Source organism: Bidens hawaiensis, unplaced genomic scaffold (assembly GCF_021521415.1).
Source record: "Bidens hawaiensis isolate Kalapana, Puna unplaced genomic scaffold, B.hawaiensis_p1.1 tig00052489_1, whole genome shotgun sequence".
NCBI lineage: Eukaryota > Viridiplantae > Streptophyta > Magnoliopsida > Asterales > Asteraceae > Bidens > Bidens hawaiensis.
In genome coordinates this window covers 27,183-51,658 of record NW_027506222.1, presented here as the reverse complement: position 1 = coordinate 51,658, position 24,476 = coordinate 27,183, and the positions used below count along the sequence as shown (strand labels likewise).

At 35.9% G+C, this 24,476-nt stretch overlaps 1 protein-coding gene across 1 annotated transcript; it reads right to left on the bottom strand.

Annotated features, from left to right (window-relative positions):
• Positions 1–16,847: 16,847 nt before the first annotated feature.
• On the bottom strand, positions 16,848–20,992 carry LOC143617144 (tobamovirus multiplication protein 2A-like). Its single transcript, XM_077089796.1, has 7 exons — positions 20,872–20,992; positions 20,288–20,591; positions 19,918–20,017; positions 19,416–19,496; positions 19,221–19,325; positions 18,149–18,358; positions 16,848–16,984 (listed from the first exon to the last, which is right to left on the bottom strand). The coding sequence occupies exons 2-7, from the start codon at positions 20,515–20,517 to the stop codon at positions 16,880–16,882; spliced, it is 831 nt and encodes a 276-aa protein (XP_076945911.1). The 5' UTR covers positions 20,518–20,591; positions 20,872–20,992; the 3' UTR covers positions 16,848–16,879.
• Positions 20,993–24,476: the final 3,484 nt, after the last annotated feature.

The window sequence follows — 24,476 nt, the reverse complement described above, 5'->3', positions numbered from 1 at the left end:
GAGTCAAGACGCTTGGCGTTTAACAAGTATCATTTTGTGACATCATGTGAAGGGATTGTTAAGTTGTGACACAAAATATTATATTTTAACCTTTGAAAATGAATAAACAATTATCTAGTTTGAAGATATGCTTAGATTGGTTACTTAACCTTTTTATTTCACTTTTAAGACACTAAATTTACCTTTTATTTTAGTATCGTGAAAAAATGAATCTTATCGTAACCAATACCATGTTTATTTAGTGTGATCTGAAGCCGCTCGTATTTTTTCTTACTACGAAAACAAACAAAGTTTCGTTATGGTTTCATTCTTGAGAAATATGTTTATAAATGTTAAAAAAGTTTTAAGTGTTATAAATGAAACTGGTTAGCGGTTACAATTAACGATTATTTTTTCAAACTTAACTTGAGGTAGAAGATGATAGTAAAAGAATATTTATTAAATGATAACCATGTTTCTTAGTTATCTAGTTAAAGTTTATAAAAAGAAAATACTTTTATAATAATATAATATTAGTAGTTTGTAAAGTTAAAGTAAAGTGCCAGTAACTTCTTAACACATGGCTATTACTTCATAATTTTATTTTACACGTTATAAAATCTATACAAGTTATCATAATATAACTAAATTTGCACCATAAAACCTTAAAACAACCACAATTATCATCAATCAAAATACCCTATTATTTAACGTTTGTTTTAATGTTTTATATAGTATGTAACTTCTAAATTGATTTCATATGTTTGTATAACTAGAAATAAATTACAAATAATATACAAGTGACCTTAAATTTATAATACAAGATATGTTTATTTATAAACTAGTTACCTAACTAAATCTGAAATTATTTGTTAACATAAATCCGTAAACTTATGTAAATAACTCGATATTGTCAATGTAAAAAAATAAACGTATGTGTTACGCGACATATGAAATTTATATATAAACTACGGTGAACAAAGTGGAAAATCATAAAGTACAAATGTGAGGCCCCGAACCCCGGAAACCCCACAGTCGATAATCATTCAAAACACTCGTAAAATATAAAAAACTTAAAAACCGTTTCTTCCATTAAAACCAACGTATCAGAGTATCAATTTTGCGGAAAATAAGAAAAATGAAATAGGTTCCCATATCCCTGGAATTTTGCCCAAAATCAACATAATTATCTTTAAATAAAAAACCTTTAAAAATAAATGTTTAATAGTAAAGCTTCAATTCCCGTATGTCATTTACCGTCCAAGTAGCTTCGCGCACGTCCAAGCGATAAGGCATCCTCTTCCTAACCTGAAACTCACACTAACATGCACACAAAGTCAGCTTAAGCTGAGTGAGTTCAAATTTTAAGTAAATAATATCAGTAGTAATAGTTATGATAGTCATACCAAAAAATTTAAAAAGTAAAAGCGTGCATCCATCAAATCATCATTACCGAAAACTAAACATCCTCATACATACACATACAAAATGTATATGTAAACATCCTTTCAATTACATCTCTATATATATCACAGTATATATATATAGAATCCACGTATAACATCAGGGTCGAGCAAACGTACAACCCAAACACGTAACATCAGTGCATGCAAACACAAAGTAGGCATACACAACATCGGTAGTCGAAACGACTACAACATCGCCAAATATAGGCCAAGAAATAATGTATATACACATATATATATTTAACATCCCAAGGCCTACCTTATACTAGCAAGCCTATATAAATTTGTTTAAAACATTTCATAATGTAAGAAAACGCTTAGGTGTGCATGCTAGCCCAAAAGTAAAAAGAGTAAAAAGGGCATTATGAACTCACCTGAAATCAATCGAACACCTGCAACGAGCTAGGAAATCCCTAAGTGCACAATCACAAGCAAGGCCCTGTAAATTATACACAACGCGTTACTAAACTAGACCGCAAGGACACTCTTGCCTAATGGGCCGTTCAAACCCAACACTTGGCCCAAGGCCCAACAACTTGGCCAAAGGCCCAACACGTTGGCCAAAGGCCCAACACTTGGCCCAAGGCCCAACACGTTGGCCCAAGGTGTGACATTTGAGCCAAAACAAGGTACACCTCAGTACATATTTACCGATTAAGCAAATAAACGCCTTTTGCGTAACAAACGAACGATTAACCGAACGGGTCGGGTTATGACCCAGATATCTCGGGGGGCCATCTATAAGTGATATACGATCTATACAAGCTAAAACAATAGAAATATGGCCTTAGTTTGATAGCAAACAAGTTAAACGAAAACATGCTCGTTTAACCACCCGCTATAGATTTAAACGCGAAAGATAGTTACAAACCAAGCATTGTATCATCCGTTAAGCCGAAAAAGACTTACCAAACACTTATTTGAAATGTTTTAAGCGATCCGTGAAAATATTTTTGATTTTTACAAACATATAGTATGTTTTTATAATTTTACACAAAACTAACCGAAAAACACTCGTTTTCGCGCTGTTTAACGCACCCGATAAGTTTTTCGCGCCAAAAACCGAACCCGAACTAAATTTGGACCGGGCTTTTCGTGTTTGGGCTTGAGAAATCAGAAACTTGGGCCAAAATGGGCCCAAAGTGGGCCCATGATGGTTCGATCGCAGCAGCAGCCCCCCCCCTTTTTATTCTTTCACATTTAAACTAGATACAAGATATTTTCAACATTATTTATTGAAAATTCTGGACATAAACTTATTCTCCAGCCAAAAACTCAAGAAAACCTAAGGTAATAGCTTAAATAAGTAGCTTTTGAACTTGTTTAAACTTGTTTAATACCATAAAAACATGTTTTGGTTACTAAAAATCATTCATAACCGTGTAAAAATCCTAAAAATGGTCCATAAACATGTTTTTATCATACACATGGTAAGGAACCTGTTTTGATAGTTTTTTTGGCCATAAACACGGATTAAAGGGTTGAAACGACGTTTTTACGGTTCAAAAGTTCGTTTTTGTGCACTAGCCGAAACCCTAACTTAAGAGCTGTTATGTTGATGAAATATTGCTTGGTTTGTGATATAGGACTTGTACCTAGCTTTCTTAGAAGCACAAGAACCTGAAAACTTGATTAAAAGGTCGGAAACGAGCCAAACCCGCTAAGGTAATGCCGAAACACTCGCTTACGGGCTATTTAGGTTAAGGTTGTGATGTGCATATTTTTAGGACTTGAAATTTTTCAGGGACATCAGGGACCATTTCAATGAGCCCCTGTTTAAATTTGGTAATTTTTTGACCATCCGAGAATATTTGGCGAATTTATTACCGAATTAGGACGTTTATTTGGGAAAAATAGCTAAAATACTTCAAAAATTATGAAAATTTTCTGGGAACTCAGATTTTATGTATTTTGATCACATATGAATTTTTGGATCATTTGGAGAAGTTTAAAGGTGTTTTGTTTATTTGCGTTCGTGTGAATTTTTACAGCCGAATTTGAGCCGAAAATAATATTGCACAAGCTTTTTACATTCTAGAATTGATACAAGTTGTTTTGGGACATAATTTGAGTATTCAAGAATTTTTGTGGAATTTTTGGAAATTGTTTGGGGTAAACGAACGATTTTTAGGCGAAATATAGCTGATAAAATGAATTTTTATAAATTAATAAATCAGTAAATAAATTCCATAAATATTTTTATTAAAATCTACATATTTTAATTGATAATTGGTTAAATTTTCATAATTTAATAATTAACGGTTAATTAATTATGCTAATCTGAATATTAAACAAATTCAGTTTTTATAACAACCGGCAAGTTCGCGACTAGTGAACCTGCGGGAAAATCAAAACACTAAGAGTGATCAAAAATCATATTTTTGGGCTAATTAAGTAAAAATGAACTTTTCTATGAAAAACCTGGACAATCCGGATGGATTGTGCGCGTTTCTTCTTAAATCAAACTATATAAACGGAAACGGGCTCCGTGGCTAATCCGGGACCTCAGTATGTGATCCTTCTTTATAATTTAATCATTTTATTAACCAATACATTTACTCAAGTTTATTTTCCCATAAGTGTTTTCTGAACGCGTAAACGAGCAACTTGGCCTAGCTGGGAAATCGGGAGTCTGAGCCAAGTTCTGTTTTAAGTATTAGACATTGAACAACATCACAACCTAAGCCTATTGCCACTTTCTGGGCGTTCCAGCTACACCTAGATTAGTTATACAGCCCAGTTTAGTATTGAGATTATAATAATATTAAAATATTAATATTATTATAATATTGATTATAGGAACTACTGATAGCGGACCGAACAAACCACGAGCCGATACAGTTCTGATTATCTACTAAACCGTGAGTTTCATGACCCCACTCTTTAAACAGTTTTACTAACTTTTGGGGTGAAAAGCAAGTTTGATTATATATACATATCTGAAACATGTATTGATGTGAATTATCTAAGTGCTAACACACGAAAGTCCCCACGATCACACTGATTAACTTCGAGCCGGTGGCTTGTGAATAGTACTATTGGTTTGACAAACCCAAACGGAATCGGCCTGGTTGCCGTGTCACATAGCGCCGTTTGCACATGACCATATTTATACAAACAGGCTATGTAGTGTTAGACATAGCTACAGGGGCATGTTGTGGGCGGAAAGGGGCCACGGTGGTTGATTGAGCGTGGGAAATGGAGGCACGCAGCACGAACAGTCCAGGCTTCACTATAGCTTAGCATAATTACATCGCATACATCATTTACATACATACATACTTATTTCATGATTACAAGTGTTGACTTGTGAACACTCATTACTGTTTTCTTGAAACTCGTGAAACTCACCAACTCTAGTAGTTGACCCGTTTTAAACTGCTTTTCAGGTATACCTAAATCGGAGTAATTTGGTGATCTGTTACTTGCCTGAAGTGTGTGGTCGATGCTATGTGAATAGAAGCAAGGATGTTAGTAGTAAGAAAGTTTAGTTAACGAACTAGTTTTGTTTGTATCGCCTAGACTGTAAAACAATGATAGAACGAAGAAATGTAATATATTGTAAATTAGTTTGTAATGTTTCTTTATAAACAATGTGTTGATATCAGAGGTGTCTGTTACATTCCCGTTTTACTCTTCCGCATTGTGCTAGTCGGGGTGTGACAGAAGTTGGTATCAGAGCCATTGCTTATAAAGGATTAGGTTATCCCTTAGGGTACCTAAAATAAAACCGTAGGCTCGATTAATTATGGGAAATAATTAAATAATAAATTAATGTAATATACTGATGGATGTCGGGATGAACTTGTAGGGCAAGTGAGTTATTGTGGTCCGGAACATAATAACAGACTTGCTTGTATGAGGGAATTCTGGGAGAAATCGCGGAACGTGTGGTTAGGTAAAAGTGACAACATATGTGTATAAAAGATAATGGGAAAGTATATATATATGTAACACTCATACGTGTTTATGTGGAACAAGGTGTATAAATACGTGTACGTACAATACTGTTGATGAAGGTACATTTTACTATGAATATTATATTCATTTATATTCAGTATTGATTTAAATAATAATAATAATTAAAATTTTAATAAAACTAATACTATATTATAATATAATTAATATTAAATTTGGTTTAATTAATTAATCCTTTCGACAATAGTTAGCGCTAGTAATAGTTATTATTCTTATAACTAACCTCTGTGCGACTCATGTCAAGGAATAACGAGTACGTACCGGAAGAAGAACCGGTAATCTCTGTAGAGGAGGATCCCGAGGAAGAATCAGAGGATGATCCAGAAGAGGAGGACCCAGAAGTGGAGCCGGAGGAGGAAGAGGTGGAAGAAGAAGTTATCTGTAGAGAGCTACCCAGGAATGTGCCTGATCTATCTGGTTACAGATGCGATAGTTATCCACCCAGGTCACCACGCAGGGATCAAGACGAAGTTAACAGTCAGTATCGTTCACATGCTAGAGTAGCCAGATTACCCACTCCACCCATTCACCTGTCGCCGATGACTTCAGCTACTGCGCGAGTCCGGCAGACTGCTCGTATTAGGGTAACCCCGATTGACCCTACCTCGATTCCATTCAGATCTACCCATGACCAGGGAGGACCTTCACGCCCTAGGGTAGATACTTTATCTTTTCGTTCATTGAGTATGCCTACTCCTCGTCCTGACCTCCCAAACACAGGAAACAACTCTTGGATGGCTGTCTTGACTGACCGTGTGATAGACCACTCGATAGCCATAGCTAACATTAACCAGGAGAGGAGGGACATGACCCAGTACTTATCGACGTTACATCAGATAGTACTGAACTTGTAGCAGTCAGATGCCTACCACCACTGTTGTTTGGATAAGGTGACAGTTCGGCTGTGGAACTGTTACTGGATGATTACGGTGCTGTAATTTTTATGTTTGTGGTTAGCCTATCGTCTATATGGATAGATGCGGAATATTACAATTATGTGTACATGATCTTTTGATACCCCATGTAGGTATATAGTAGTATGTTATGTTAATATGGGGCACAACTTTGTACATTATTACAAGCACTGACCCTTATAGGGTTAAGTCTAACCGTCACTTAGTGATAGTTTTTGATATATACATGCAAGCACTGGCCTTTATCAGGCTAAGTCTATGTACCTCTTATTATCGATATACAGAACAATTTGTGAAATGTCGGTATGTTATTTGGTTTACCTGTACAACATTTATTGTGATTATTATTACACAGTGCCGTGGACTGGAATTAGTACTAATTGGCTTATATTTGTTTATCATTATAGAATGGCCCCAAAGAAAGCAAACCCTATGACTGAGGCAGAAATAGCCGAGATGATTGCTCGGCAAATGCAGACAGTAATCCCACTTATCGTAACACAAGTAACTGCCGGTGTAAACGCAAATATGCAAACAAACCAACAACAAAACAATAATGCTCCCCCAACCAACAATGAAATAGTTACAAATAACAATCCCCCATCTAATACAAATACCCCTACCAATGCAAATAATCCCCCACCGAACCCAAGCAATAACAATAACAACCCTAATCCCCCTCGAAGGGAATATTCGATCAAAAACTTTATGGCCTGTAAACCGATTGATTTCAAGGGCACTGAAGGGCCAAACGGATTAATCAAATGGATCGAAAAGACTGAACCTGTCCTCAATATCAGCAATTGTCCACCCGAAAACATTGTCAAGTATGTTGCTTCTACTTTTACGGATCATGCTTTAATGTGGTGGAACACTACGGTACAGATAAAAGGTCAAGATACGGTGAATCGCATGACATGGGCTGAACTCAAAACACTGATGCTGGAACATTTCTGCCCAAGGAACAAAATTCAAAGATTAGAACACGAACTCTGGAGTTTGGAGATGAGAGGAGCGAATCATTTGGGATACACGAACCGCTTCAATGAATTGGCCCGCTTAGTACCATGGTTAGTGACTCCTGAAAATAAACGAGTTGAACGTTATATTTGGGGTTAGCCTCGGAAGTGAGGAGTTTGGTGAACTCTGTGGGTCACACTTCGTTCGAGAATGCCGTGACTCAGGCCGGCATCGTAACTTTCGACTTGGTAAGAAGCGGAGTGTTGAGAATGGCCGGGGAATCATCAGATATGAAACAAACTGACTATGGGACGAGAGCACAAGGAGGACAATCAAGCAAACGTGCACGTCCGACAATCAGAAATTATGCTATAACTGGTTCCGATACGAAGCAAGACAGGTATAAGGGACCCTTGCCAAAGTGTGACAACTGTAATTACCATCATGTGGGAGAGTGCAGATTGCCGGTATGCCAAAAATGTGGTCGAACTGGGCATTATGCCCCTAATTGCAGAGCAGGTGTAGAAATTGTGAGCCGACCAGCCCAGAAAACCCAACCCCGTCGTCCCCAACTACCGAGACCGCAACCAATCCGTCAACAACCAGCTCAGCAAAACTCAACTGTAATGAATCGCCGTGCTTGTTTTGAATGTGGGAGCACGGAACACTTTAGAAGGGACTGCCCCAAGCTGAATCGAGGAGCAGTCACCGTTCGAAACCAAGCATCGACTTCAGGTGCGTCTCGGGGACGCGCGTTTGTTATTGGGTCAGAAGAAGCACGACAAGACCCGAACGTAGTAACAGGTACATTTGCTGTTTCTGATCAATATGCTTCTGTATTATTTGATACTGGCGCTGATAGAAGCTTTGTTTCCACTAGTTTTGTATCCTTGGGTAACATGCCAGTTAGTGAACTAACAAATCCCTATACTATAGAACTCGCTAACGGTAACTCTATAACTGTCAACCAAATAGTCCAGGACTGTTCCATCATTCTTAATGAACACCCATTCCTTATTGACCTACTCCCGGTAGAGAGAGGAAGTTTTGATGTTATTGTCGGCATGGACTGGTTAACCAAGTATAAGGCAGAGATTGTGTGTAACGACAAGACAGTTAAAATTCCTTTTTCGAATGATGAGGTGATTGTAGTACAAGGAGAGAAGTCTGGTTCAATATTACCTCTCGTGTCTCATCTCAAAGTGTTGAAATGTTTACGCCAAGGTTGTATGGCATTTTTGGCAAACGTGACTATAAAGAACCCTGATGAGAAATGCATAGAAGAGATTCCCGTTGTACGTGAATACCCCGATGTCTTTCCTGACGATTTACCCGGATTACCACCGAACCGACAGGTTGAATTCCGTATAGACTTAATTCCAGGATCAGCCTCTATTGCTAAGGCACCTTATCGATTGGCACCATCTGAAATGCAAGAACTATCCAACCAGTTACAGGAGTTGTTAGATAAGGGTTTTATACGTCCCAGTTATTCTCCTTGGGGAGCACCGGTATTGTTCGTAAAGAAGAAAGATGGAAGTTTTAGAATGTGCATCGATTACCGGGAACTAAACAAAGTTACCATCAAAAACCGATACCCTCTTCCACGAATAGATGACTTGTTTGACCAACTCCAAGGGGAAAACTATTTCTCGAAAATTGACCTTCGATCCGATTACCACCAAGTTAAGATTCAAGAGGAATATGTGTCTAAAACGGCGTTCCGAACTCGTTATGGCCACTACGAATTCTTAGTTATGTCGTTCGGACTGACTAATGCTCCCGCAGTTTTCATGGACCTTATAAATCGAGTTTGGATTCCCACTTTCAGCAATCTGCGTGACTTGATCATGGACGAAGCCCATAAGTCCAAATACTCCATTCATCCTGGAACGGATAAGATGTACAAGGACTTGAAGGAATATTATTGGTGGCCCGGTATGAAGAAGGATATAGCCACGTACGTCAGTAAATGTTTAACGTGTGCGAGAGTTAAGGCTGAATATCAAAAACCTTCGGGAATACTGCACCAACCGGAAATACCACAATGGAAATGGGAACAAATTACCATGGATTTTGTAACACATCTCCCAAAAACCTCCCGAGGAAACGATGCAATATGGGTAATAGTTGACCGACTAACCAAATCCGCACACTTCCTTCCAATCCGAACCACGTTCACAACCGAAAAACTTGCTCACATCTACATCAATGAAATCGTATCCCGACACGGCGTACCCGTTTCAATTATTTCTGATCGCGATAGCCATTTCACCTCTCGTTTCTGGCAAGCCGTACAAGAAGCTTTGGGAACGCGAATTGACCTAAGTACCGCCTACCATCCCCAAACCGACGGTCAATCTGAGCGAACCATTCAAACCTTAGAAGATTTGCTTCGCGCTTGTGTACTAGACTTTGGTGGAAACTGGGATCAACATCTCCCACTGGTTGAATTTTCGTACAACAATAGCTATCACAGTAGCATTCAAGCGGCACCATATGAAGCGTTGTACGGACAGAAATGTAGATCACCTTTGTGTTGGACTGAGGTTGGAGATACCCAAATTACATGATCTGACTTGATTCAAGAAACCACCGACAAAATCCGTAAAATCACAAACAAATTGAAAATTGTCCGAGATCGACAGAAAAACTATGCTGATGTTCGTAGAAAGCCGTTATCCTTTGAAATAGGCGATAGAGTTTTTCTGAAAGTATCCCCGTGGAAAGGCGTCATTCGATTCGAAAAAACCGGTAAACTAGCCCCGCGATACATTGGGCCATATGAAGTCACTTTTAGGATAGGTCCGGTAGCTTACCGACTGAAACTTCCTGTGGAGTTGAGTTCTATTCACGATGTCTTTCACGTTTCGAACCTGAAAAAGTGTCTTACTGACGAAACCAAAATCGTGCCATTAAAAGACTTAAACATAAACGAAAAACTGAATTTTGTTGAAGAACCGGTGGAAATATTAGAGGGAAAAATAAAAAAATTAAGACACAACAAAATCTCTCTAGTAAAAGTTCGGTGGAATTCACAAAGGGGACCCAAATTCACGTGGGAGCGGAAATCCGAATTCAAAAAGAAATACCTGCACCTGTTTCCAAACAAAGACAAAGTTGAATAATCGAATTTCGGGGACGAAATTTTCTAACGGGGGGAGAATGTGACATTTGAGCCAAAACAAGGTACACCTCAGTACGTATTTACCGATTAAGCAAATAAACGCCTTTTGCGTAACAAACGAACGATTAACCGAACGGGTCGGGTTATGACCCAGATATCTCGGGGGGCCATCTATAAGTGATATACGATCTATACAAGCTAAAACATTAGAAATATGGCCTTAGTTTGATAGCAAACAAGTTAAACGAAAACATGCTCGTTTAACCACCCGCTATAGATTTAAACGCGAAAGATAGTTACAAACAAAGCATTGTATCATCCGTTAAGCCGAAAAAGACTTACCAAACACTTATTTTAAATGTTTTAAGCGATAATTACATCGCATACATCATTTACATACATACATACTTATTTCATGATTACAAGTGTTGACTTGTGAACACTCATTACTGTTTTCTTGAAACTCGTGAAACTCACCAACTCTAGTAGTTGATCCGTTTTAAACTGCTTTTCAGGTATACCTAAATCGGAGTAATTTGGTGATCTGTTACTTGCCTGAAGTGTGTGGTCGATGCTATGTGAATAGAAGCAAGGGTGTTAGTAGTAAGAACGTTTAGTTAACGAACTAGTTTTGTTTGTATCGCCTAGACTGTAAAACAATGATAGAACGAAGAAATGTAATATATTGTAAATTAGTTTTTATAAACAATGTGTTGATATCAGAGGTGTCTGTTACATTCCCGTTTTACGCTTCCGCATTGTGCTAGTCGGGGTGTGACACAAGGCCCAACACTTTACCTCAGCCCCTAAAACCTTTCAACTAACTAAATCCACCGGTTAAGCCTAAAACGAACTTATCGATTAATAACGAGTAAAACGTGTAGATTTTAGCATTCGAAGAGGCATTTAATTACATAGGATAACCTTTTAAATAAATTATTAAATTTTTACCAGACTTTAATAAATGTCTTAGGCTTATAAAAATATTTTTATTATATTTTTCTATTGGACACAAAAATTATAAAAATTCATCCAACACAGCAAGGTACGTGCAGCTATTTCAGTGCGTAACAAAATGGTTTTATTTTTATAAAATTCATTACCGAACCAAATTAAACGATTCCAATTGGGTTTGGTTCCTAACTCAAAATACTAACTTCCAGAAGTGGAACCAACCAATCTGGACCTGTCGAAAAAAGGTTATGACGTCGGGAAGACATACCAGAATCCGTCATCCTGCATCAGCTTTGACACTCGATTTTATAAATTCATAAAAACCATTAAATTCTCGTCCAAAAATTACGTATTATACCTTTCTGGAAACTAGACTCAAAGTAGAACATCATGGAATCAAGAATCGATCAAAAACAGTGGATTATCATCGCGTTACAGACCCTACAATAAACGTATACGAATCTGTCAGCAAACTGTTATCATCAAAACTCAACCTTAACGACCAATAAGCGCGTTAATATGATCAATTACGGTGTAAAAGACATGGGGAAACATAGAACTAACCTTGAATTGAAGTTTGGCACTTGGAATTGGCTTCCAAAAATGAAAATGGGAGCCCTATGGCGGCTGCAATGGTCCGATCGGCCAAGAGGAGGGCTAGGGTTTTAGTTTTTTTATGTTATAATATAAAATGTTACACTCTAGCCCCTCCAATTTGAAGGATATAGCAACTTGAAAGAAAGGTTTAATGAATTTAATGTACCGGGATGACGAGAAAGCCTCCGAGGAAAGTCGGATAAATCCCGAGAGATGTACATACTTTACATGCTTTAAATCACTTATCTGAAATTAACAGGCGTTACAACAAAGCAGTGAGTGCATGTTATTTATAAACTAGGTGGGCTTAAATGTAAATTGACAAATATTGTAGAGGCGTGAATTCTTTTGCCCCTATTGGCACTGAAATCTGAATCTTCCTTTGAAGACTTGCGAGCAGCCTCACATGTGTTTGGTTTAAATTTTCCAAATAAAAGGTTTAGTTCCATTATATTTAAAATTAATTTAGTATATTTTGCTTATCAAAAACTGGATTTTTTATTTTTGGGATTACATATTTAGTAGCATAAAATTTATCAAAAAGCACCGGTATTTGGATTGATAGTAAATTAGTCAGATAATATTTGCTTTGCAAGTGAGAATAAAGATTAGTATATATTTATAAAGGAAACGAGAAAGAGAAAATGAATAAATATTGTGAAAGATTTAAAATTACAATATGAATGAGAGGACATAAAGTGAAGGAAGACCTGCTGTTCAAAAAGAAAAAAAGTGAAAGAAGACCTCAAGTTATATATTTGGCTTGTTGCCTTCCAATTTAATTTGAATATTTGTCCTCAAGTTATATCCTAATGGTTTCTTTGGCGTGAGGCGTGTTTCACAACGAATCAAAACGTTAGATTATGTAGGGTTGATTTGTTTATTTTTAAAGATTATGTAGGGTTGATTTGTTTATTTTTAAAATGATTTATCGTATTAGTTATTTACATACTAATGAAAAGAAGATTTTTAAATAGTTCTTTTGTCTCATTGGGACACGTGACGGTTCCTGTTTGATTTATTTTTTTAAGTTTCGTTAGATCCTATTGGTGTATCTGATGCCATTTTTCTAATAATCTTATTTTTGAATTCTTTTGGACCCACAAAAACGATATGCTTTTTCCATGGCGGTGAATTTATTAATTATTTTTTTATTTTGTATCAAGTATATGTCATTTTGGGTGTTCTTTTTCGTATGTTGTAACAAGTACACTAAAACCAACCACCGCAGCATGCATTAGAAAATACGACAAAACCTCGTGGCAACACGCGGGCAATAATGCTCATTAAATTACATTTAGGTTAAAGCATATACACAATTAAATAGTGGTGTACGTTTATATATGTGAAATTATTTTAACAGATTGTTGAGGCCAAGGCCGGCTTGAGGGTGACGCTAGTTGGATCGTCAATCGGGACACGTAATTTTTAGGGGCCAAAATTTTTTTTATATATATTTTTTTATATATACATTTAAAAATATAAAATTTATAAAATATTAATTTTGCTCTTTACCATCTTATAATTATTGGGCTCGAAATTATTTTTTATCCATAGTCCATTTAATTAAGTTTAAATTATTGGGTCCGAAATTATTTTTATCCATAATCCATTTAATTAAGTTTAAATTATTGGGCCCAAACTAAAACTAAAAACTAAAAAAAATTAAATAAAAACCCGATGTAAAATTAAAGAAATAGCGGTCGCTTGAAATTTCTCTTTGGTTCCTTCATTCTTTGCGAATGCTGAACAACGACCAACCCAGCCGATCACACTGTTGGTTTGTTGTTAACCACCAGGCTCCTCCACGGTTGACCAAGCTATTTTTTTCAATGTTAGGACTTAGGAAAGTTTCACGAATAATTGGTTAATCGTTAATTATTACGGTATTTGATTTTAATAATATATTTTTCTATGTTTATTGTAATAACATTAAGCCTCGTTTAAAAAAATTAGCTTATGTATTTCGTTACTCGTTAAGGCTATGGGCCTTTTTTTTTGCTCGGCCGAGGTATTTAAATCCTTGGAGACAGCCCTGGTTGAGGCATAACACAACAAGAATAATGATTATTTTTGAGATTTTCTTACGGTTAAACTTAAAAGCACCTACCTTGTGCAAACATTTTTTAGGCTATAAATACGTTCGACTATAAAAGATATATGGGTTGTAATAATGTAGAATTGATGACGATTATTTAGGTGTTCTGATAGATGGTTACTCAAAGTTATTTGATAAATTAAAAACATTTCTATATATTAACTATCTCAATACATGTATACAACTCATGTTTATTCTTATCTTGACATCTCTTGTACCTTGGGAGGTGCTTGAGGATACCTTGCAGCCATTGTTTGTCTAATCCTTTCCTGATTTCTTTCCCATCCTATAAGAATAAGTAAATTAATAAGCCATATGTATGTATGTGTCACACTTTTAATACAAAATGTGTCACTAATAAACGAATGGTAAATGTGTACCTTGGAAAACGATGAATCCTTGGTACTCTAGTTGTCGATATTGTTGACATAACGCGCAATGGTGACAAAAGAGATGAAGGCAATAGTCGCTAGACAAACTTCCTTTTAGATGCCAAATTCTTCTCATTTTAGTGCGATACAGGCCGTTGTAAAATGTTGCCAAAATGAAACCAATGACACACCCTTCGTAGCCTATGGTACCGAAACATTGCTCGTGTAAAAGAAAATACGAAATCAAATCGACGAGTTCCATAAATCCCGCGTGTATTATGTATAGAAAGCAATATAGCGCACCAGGTTCACTCCAAACTGTAATGTTTTTAAATAATACATTTAAGTCAGTTGTTGCTTGCAGTTAGGATGTTTAATGTCCTGTTCAGTTAGTTTTGATGAAAATTCGTTGTCGAATCCCTAACTATGGTTTCAAGGAACAACAAACCAAACGACACTACTGCAAAACAACCATTTGAGACGTTCAAAATGGACGCAAATCCCCTTTTATGACCAATTAGCAACTAGTTTCGATGGTTGCTTAAATCCTCGTGACTTTTGCAACCATTTGATTTGAGTTGCTAATCCGATTGCTAACATTGCAACCATTTTTATTTTTCACAAATACTTTTACCTATTTTTGTGGTAGTGCGGCTGGCAGAGAGATGGGCCTGCAGGTATGACGGTTTGAGCTGATTTTTTTTTTCAAATCATTTTTTTAATGATAAAGATGATTTATGATTATAAATTATAATGCATATGCATAACTATATATCTCAAAAATAGAAAATATATAAATAATAAAAGTTAAATAGATGATTCGATCCCCAAATGGACATCCTGATGGTTAAGTGATGTGTCCCACAATTAAAAAGTTGGGGATTCAAATCATGCATGATATAGAAAGCATCAAGTTCAAATGTGACTATACCATTAAATGGGCAAACCGTAAAAACCGAACCCTCGAGTCTCATACCAGACTATTTCCGATTTGGTCCGTTTCAAGGGATTCAAAAAATAGGGGTTTAAAGAGGTTTACTTGTTTCTCCTTGGTTAACAATTTCTGCAATCTTTCCAAATGCAACACATGGACAAAAAAGAACCAAGAAACCTGAACACAAAAAAGAAATAATAATAAAACATGTTTGGATGTTATTAATGGTTTAAGGATTCATATATACTTGTTTTAAGGTCAGAGAAACAATCACAAAGGCCAATGGACCAACTGTGTCTTTGATTATGGTAAAGTAGCATTGATTCAGGGCCCATCATAAAAGGTGGCCAAGGATAAGGAGGCGGAAGGCCACCGGAGTTTGGCCAAAACATTGGTGGCATTTGGTGGTTGTTTTGCATAATGTTAGGTGGTGCCGGTGCCGGCAACGGAGATTGGTGGCTGATCTCCGCCGTTGATGATGGCTGTGAGGCTGCATTTCGTTGGTGGATTTGAGGTTGATTTGAATCTTCCCTCATATTCTTTTAATTAAATCATTTGTAAAAGAACGAAAGAAAGAAATAACTTTTGATTAATGTTTTCATTTGTAGAGAAAAATGCATGGTTTTAGAGACTTGTTGCATGATCACCTCAAAAGTTTTAAAGAAAGAGATTTATAGAGAAAATGCGTGGTTTTAAAGAAAAAAAAAAAACTGGTAAATATTTTTAAAACAAGAACTCATGTGCTAGATTTTAAAGGTTTATGGGAACTCGTCTATTTAGTAGTGCACAATATCGGCTTCTGTCGTTAAATTTTCAACCAAAGGATATTTCGCTCAATTGTATCTAATGGTGTAATACATGTTCTCTCCCAATGAATCGAGGTTCAAATCCCACAATATGCGAGTTTGGTGGATTTAGGACTTAGGAGTAGATTATTAGTTGTCAAAAATCATCCATCATTGATGCGATAAATAAAATCACCAACACAACAATTTATGCATTTATAAGACAATTATTATGCAAAGGAAAATACCCAGTGATCCAAAACCTTTTTTAGGAGTCACTAAGTTTTAGTGTGCGTATATCTATTAATTCGATTTACAGCTTTCAGGTCAAGTGTCCAAATTAATCTCAAATTCCCAATCCTTTGTATTCACCAAGTTTACACGAAGTCTGATTCTCAAGCCTTAGTACTCACTAAAATAAAGCTAGATTAGGCCACTAATCTCACATTTACTTAAATAAACTCATGTCCAAATCTAACAAGTGGAAACACTTCAATTATGAAGACTTCGCTAGCACAAACACCATTTAAACTATCTAAACAACATATGCATAGTGTCTTTAGCATAAACCACTACAACCTAACAAAAATAGATACCATAAACAACACAGAGAAGATGATACTGAAGATAAGTAAAAATACAAGAACTCGCTATGGTGACAAAACATACAGAGATCCAACATCAATCGAACAAAAAATGACAGTCTCAGACAGTTGTTACATGATGGAGCATCGGCTTTTCTCCTCAGTTGGTTGTGCATTCGCTTGCATCCTATTGGGCTCGTTCGGGTTGTATGTGAACTCGGTTGTATCAAGCCCGTACTGTTTTAAACACAACAAAAACAAGGCTCAATTGTCAATGTTATATAAACAAAGCTCTTGTTATAATTTAAGGAGAAAAGTCATATAACACAAAAAAAGATACAGAGGTTTCGGTGTGTGTTTTGAAAGTGATTATCTGATACTGAATATATTCAGAATAAGATAACTAGTCGTAACAAAATGAATTATAAAAAAATAATGTATGGTGTGCTTCCACTGTCCAAAGTTATTAAGACCAGTCACCAGACACTTCGATATTGAATGTCATAACGAGTCAATCCATTTTCGTGAGCTACTCAGGATCGGCTTGCTTAAAGCTCAAATCGTGGCAAGCTTAAACGAGCCCGAGCCTAAAAATAAGCTTATGTAATAAACGAGCCTGAGCCCAAGCTTCATTTATTGAGCTCGAGCTGGTGCGTGAGACTAAACGAGCTTATTATTAATATAAATTTTATTTAATATACATTTATATGATCATTATTATTATTATTATATATAAACTTACGATAAATACAACTGAATATATTTATGTTATATACAAAAATTACAACTATAGAATACACACACACACACAACAAATAAAATGTATATAAACTAAATTATAAATAATAAACGAGCCAAGCCCAAGCCGAGCCTGAGCATGAAAAACTACTCACAGGCCAAGTTCAAGCTCTAGAAATGGAGTTTGAAATGAGCCGATTGGGTTCAAGCTCCTGTAAATTAAACGAGCCGAACTCTTACCTATTTTAAATGTTTGTACTTTTTTTAATATTCATTTAAAATATAATTTAGTCTTTTTCTAATAATTAGTAAAAATTAGTGTATAGTTTGAATGTATATATGCAATTTTAAGTTTTTAATTCTTGTCAACATCTCAATATAATTCTCTTTAAAAAATTTGAGTTGTGTCCAACATATAGTATACTTGTCTTCGTTAAAGTATTTTTTTGGTTTCGTAATATCCAAAAAATACTTTAAGTTGGATACAACTCGATAATCAACACTATTCAAGGAAATTACTTTTAAAGACTACAATAGTTTTAAAAATACTTCAACAAACTAATCAATCAAATCACTTAAAAAAGCGAATATAAAACTTCACCAAAACACTAAGATTAATGAATTCTCAAGTTTTAAGACTAGTAAAAAGTGAAATGCACACACCTTTTCCCTCATTCGTGTACTCCATGCATCATTTCTGCTTGGACGGCTATCAAGTGTTCCAGTAACCGGAGGAGGTGTTGCAGAAACAGGTTGCCTGTTGATCAATGGCTGTCTTTGCTGCCTCGGGCCCGCTATGTACTCATCATCACTGTCATATTCAGCAGGACTGTTTGCAGCACGTACCATAAGAGCTAACAAGAACACCAGAGCCTGCAAATCGACATCTAATCAATATTTAAAAGATAATGCCAGCCATAACTATTATACCTACAGGTGGGAAAAAAAGGGTACGTATATTAGACGGTCAAAACGGGTCGGGTTGCGATGACCCAAATCATTTTTCACACTTTTATAAATAATTAGTGTCAAAACTCTAATATGATTAATTAAAATTGTAATATAATGTCAATAAGAATCTAATTTTTTTATAGAATCATTTAGAAAATTTTATGATATTTGACCAATTAAGTTATTCTTTTCATAAATCATTTTTTATTATGAAAACTTCACACTTGTATATATAATTAGTGTTGGATATGAATAAAATTATAATAAAATGTCAACAGTTATCTAATTTATAAAATCATTAAGAAATTTTTCTGCATTATAAATCCATTGGACGTCTTTTGGCCCGTTTGACCTATTTGACCAATTTCCTTACGTTATTCATTTTATTTATCCAATAGAGATAACCATTCAAAACAGGACTGGCTGGGTTGAATTCACCCAAACTATTTCTTATTAAAAGATTTTCACACTTCCATAAATAGTTAGCGTCGAATATGATTAAGGCTATAATATAATGTCGATAACAACCAATTCTTTTATAAAATCAATAAGAAAATTTTGCGTATTAAAAATCTACTTTGGGGGTCTTTTGACCCATTTGACCTGTTTGACCAATTTCCTTAAGCTATTCTCTTATTCACCTGTTAGAGATAAACTCATAACCCAAGTAAACCCACCCATTACAAAAGGGATCAAAACAAGCACCTCTAAATATATACTTTTATACTATTTAAATAATTTTCTAAATATAGACAAAACAAGGTGCAAGATATTATTGACATACCTCCAATACAACAGCCCCTAGAGCAACCCATCTGCATATTTTCCAGTTTTTCTCTAGAAATCCATATATCCTGTCAAAATTTGCGGTTTTGTCTAATGGGATTTCCTGATGACATTATTATGTTAATAATTAGATTAAAACATTAAGGCTATGCAACATATCGGATATCAATGCGGTAGTTGAAAGTAAACTAACAGATTTCCAGCTTTTGTCAAAGAAGATGAAAGCAGCACAGCCCAACTCTACCAGAATTAACAAGATCACAAGGACAGAGTACTACATTGAGTTAAGGAAATCAACTCTATAGCAATATAACATAACAGAAGATCACTAGGGTTATGTTTAATAGATAATGGATTGACCACTACATTAAAAGAAAAAAAAAATGCAAAAAATGGGAACATGTCAAACGGTTAAAATCTAGCCACACTATACTTCTTGAGTGTTTACACATTTAATATATTCAACTTATAAAAATTTAAAAAGTAAGCAAAAAAGTGTTGGCGGGTCAACCCAACCACCAAAATGCATTAACCGTGAAAATATAATTTACCCGTTTTGACATGCTACCCAACCCACTCACTAGAAAGACTTTGATTTATTGACCTTCTTGATTAACTATTCCTGTGTAACTTCCTCTCTTGACATAAAAAAATACACATATATTAATAACCGAGTAATGAAGTAGAAAGGATACACAAGTTAGGCAACATCCACTTCGAGTTGCTGCTCCGATGCAACCAAAAACAGATATGATAAACAGAGCTGCACCAATGCCAATAAATAGATAAATGAACCTGCACAAAACAAGATATATTCATTAGTAACTAATAGCATTATAGTTCCAGTTCAGTTACTAAAAAATTGACATAAAAGCTTTTATAACAATTTAAATAACACACACAACCCTGAAACCAATACTGAAAATTATAAGCCTAACAAGTTGCTGCACAGTTTACAATATGCAAAAACCGATAATCATAACAGACACTAACAGAATACAATATAGGAAGTTCTTGGATCCCGAAAACATCATAAATATAATAATATCTGTATTTAACACATACCAAGCTGTAGGCAAGTTATCAAAAATGCTGCTGCTGGACAACGAAACAGCCATCAGCATCGGCCGACCAAGCATAACCGACTCTCCATTTGGCGGTTCAAAGTCACCCTTTGCAGCATTTGTATACATAACAAACATGTAAACTCCATATCCCACCATAGCCAGACCAACAAGTGTCAATAAGAAGTTCAAAAGCTTCAACAAACACTCCAAAAACCCCTTACAACCCATACTTGCTTTATCAACCCTCAATTTGCTCAAACCAACAATATTATGATCTTAACTACTTATCAACCACTTCAATCCTACATCACAAAAGCCAAAAAATAATAATAATAACAATTCAATAAAAAATTAAAAAAAAATCACAAAATACAATAAAATAATAATATTAAAAAAATCAAGAAACTTCCAAATCCATGAAATCAAACGAATTTATAATAAATTTGCAAACTTTATGAACAATAATCAACGAATTCACAATACCCAAGTGGCGGATCATCGAATAAAACCCGATTGATCCGAAATTGGATTGAATTTGTAACAAATCAAGATTCTTGATTGAGAAGAGAAGAGAGTACTTACAGATGTTGATGTGGGTATTGACAATCGGTGGGTGTGTGTCAGATTATGGATTGGTGGAATTGAAAAGTGGGTGTGAGAAATTGAGAATCGATTGGAATAAAAAAATATTAAAAAGTTTGAAATTTTTGGGTTATATTTTTTAAAGAATGTTATCCCTTTACGGAAAAAAAAAACTTTATTCAATTGCTGGCCCTAAGGCTGAGGGGTGTGGGGCGCTAACCTGGGCGCGAGAGCCCCTCCGCTCGCGCCCCCAGGCGCTAACCCCACACCACCGGGGCGCGAACGGGGCGCAAGCGCGAGCCCCCAGGCAGGCGTGAGTGTGGTCGCGAGAGAAGAGAGAGAAAGAGCCGTTGAGCTCGCGAGAAAGAGCCGTTGAGCTCCGAATTTTTAAAAAAAAAAACCTTAAAATCTCTATATATACCCCAAATTACTCCCATTTCAACCATATCAAAACACAATTTCACCTTACAAACTCTTATATAATATCCCAAACTCCTATATAATACCCAAAAATGTCTGGAAATTGGTACCCAAACCTGGATTCAGATTATATTGACGACGATTTATGGTCGTCACCAGACCAACCGATGTTTTATTCGGGGCCGCAAGAAACATCCGGCTTTCAACCATCCAACATACAACCGTCTCCTAACTTTGTTGTTCCAGAGACACAAGAATCACACGGTGATGCTACGGGAGCAAGAAGACGCGTCCACCGGAAAAAACAACTTGCAACGGACGGGCCGGGACCGGCTTCGACTCCGAGGACGAAACGGAAAACCACTCCGTGGTCATCGGATGAGAAGGAAGCCTTGTGTCGGGCTTGGATAGTCATTTCTGAGGATCGGCGTTGCGGTAATTGTTTTAACGTTTTTAAAAATGATTTTTAATAAAAAAGTTAAATAAAAAAGTTAACTGGAAATCTAATTTAATTATTCATTTTGCAGCCGACTACCAAAAAAGCAAGGTTTTTTGGACAAAGGTTAGGGAGACGTTCTATACGCTCGTTGGGAGTATAGAGCGAAACGCCGATATGATTTCGGGTCGGTGGTCCGAAATCAGAAAATTTGTCGGCTTGTTTACTAATCTTTTAAACAGGAACGCCGGTCGTATGAGACCAAGTGGCAGTGATGATTTGGCGGTTTACAATTTCACTGTCGAAGAGTGGAGGCAGGAGTGTTTGCGGAGGTATGGGACGGTGAAGACGTGGGACGATTTAAAGTTGTGGGAGAGGTTGAAAAGGTGTTCCAAGTGGGTTGAGCTTGTGGCGCCGGACCATGATGCGGAAGTAGGGCCGAAACGGACTAAAACTAGTTCGTCTGGAGCGTATAGCACTTCCGCCGGGTCGGATTGCCGCGTTGGATTCGACCTAAACATTGCGGGGGAGGAAACGTCTTCACCACCGAGGAGGCGGTCATTGGGAAGGGACGCCAAGGGGAAAAAACCGGCTGAGGGGGGAGCCGTAAACATCGTCGATCTTGTTGAATCCCTCAATAAATTCAACAAAACCATGGAGGTGGTCTCTAATGACAAAAAGGAAAAAAGTCGAATGAGAGATTTGGACTTCCTTACAAGAGACTTCAGTAACCTAAATCCGGTCGATCAAATGTTGATGGAAAAGCAAAAGGAACGTATCCGAAAGAGGTTGATCGAAGAAGACCAAGCCGAAGAATAAGAATAATGTTTTTTTAGTACTTTAATTTTTATTTTATTTTTAGATATTAATGTGTTTTTTTTAATGTGTGTTTTTTTAATAATTTATGAGTTTTTTTAATAATACGTTTTTTGAATATATTTATAAAAAAATAAAAAAAAAATCCGCTGGAGCCCCTGCTGGAGCCCCTCCACACCAGGGCCAGGGGCTCTAGCGGGGGTTCCAACACCCCCCTTATCCAGTTTCTCTTTCTGCCACACGTCACAATATTATTGGCTGGAGCCCCCATTCGCGCCCCCGTTAGAGCCCCTCACACCCCTCAGCCTAATTGTTTTGTGTATGGGACTAGTGTCACGTCACGATACCCGCCAAACCGGCTATTACCGAAAGTATATTATTTAATTAGTCGACTGGTTTTGGATGACGACTTGATCAGTGCTGATAAATGATAATCTAGACTTGTTTAATAATTGGTTATTTTTATGTTATATTTTTAATTTTTTATCCAATATGTTTAATAATTAAAAGGAAACAAAACAATGGATGGGATGGACTTGTTATTTGATTTGCTTCAAACTTGTTTCGACTCGTTATTCAACTTAGTTTCTCGCATTATGATCATTTCTTGCTTTAATGATGCATAGTTGTATCTTAAATACTTTGGTTGTAAAAATAGAAAAGTCACTATTACATTTATCAACCATGTATTTGGTGATATGAGATCCGAACAATTTTTGTTAGTCTTTGATAATGATAGTTCATAATGTGTTACCGAACATTTAAGATAAGTGTTACATCCTTGTAACTTCATAAATTAACCACTTTTTCTAAGAAGACGATAAGAAATATCGCATTGAGGTTATTTTTTTATTAAAAATATATAATTATTCGATTATCATTTATTTTTTTAAGTTATACATGATACATAAACTTTTGCCGGTCATTAGATGATTAATCATTAATGCACATGGCCGGTTTCATCATTCTTGTCCCCCCTCCTTTAGTTCTCTGCCACTAGTCACCACCATCACTAGTAGTCCACCACAGCTGGTGCCGCCAAAAAGAACACAATCCACCACCACACCACTTAGCGATCTCACCAAGATATGATTTCAAGTTTTAACTATTTGAATATTTATTTTATGGTTGTTCCGCTATTCGGTAGAATGATTAGATATATGGATAATTACTTGAGTGATAAATGTTGTTTATTAGTATTTGGTCAATTGTGGGAAAACTTATACTGTTATATTGTATTTGATTTTTTGGTTTTTAGCAATCTATTAATCAATTATGCATTTTAAAAAAATGTATCCGGTGCTCAAAAACATAAAAAGAGAAAACAAGATAATGCAATGAGAAAGTTTCAAATTGGTGCTATATATAAGTTGGTGCTATAATATTAATATCGTTTAGAAAAATTAGCTTATATATTTTGTTACTCGAGAGGGCCTATGGGCCTTTTATTTCGACTCGGCTGGGGTATATGAATTCTCGGAGACAATGACGCTAATGCATTTTTCAAAGGTGTCCAAAGTTATTTGGTAAAACAATAAATACAACTATTGATTTCATGAATACTTTTCTAAAATACATTTTACTATTATTCAAGTATTTAAAATATTAGTTATTTAAATATTTTTCCTTGGGATGAATGTCGTATGATAACGGAAGGATATGGCGAAGTGAAGACATAAGCTCCCCGTCAACAAGACAACAACAAACCTCATCAACTGCTTCCTTCGTATATTCCTTGGTTTTGACATTTACAAAAACACACAAACACACACTGACATGCATACTGATACACACCTACACATCTATTTATATTTTCATATTATATATATGTTGATTGGAGATAAAACTTTCATCAACCAAATAAATTCAGTAAATGTTTGGATAGAGTTGATACTGATTTAAATTTATAATTGATTATTTAGCATATAGATAA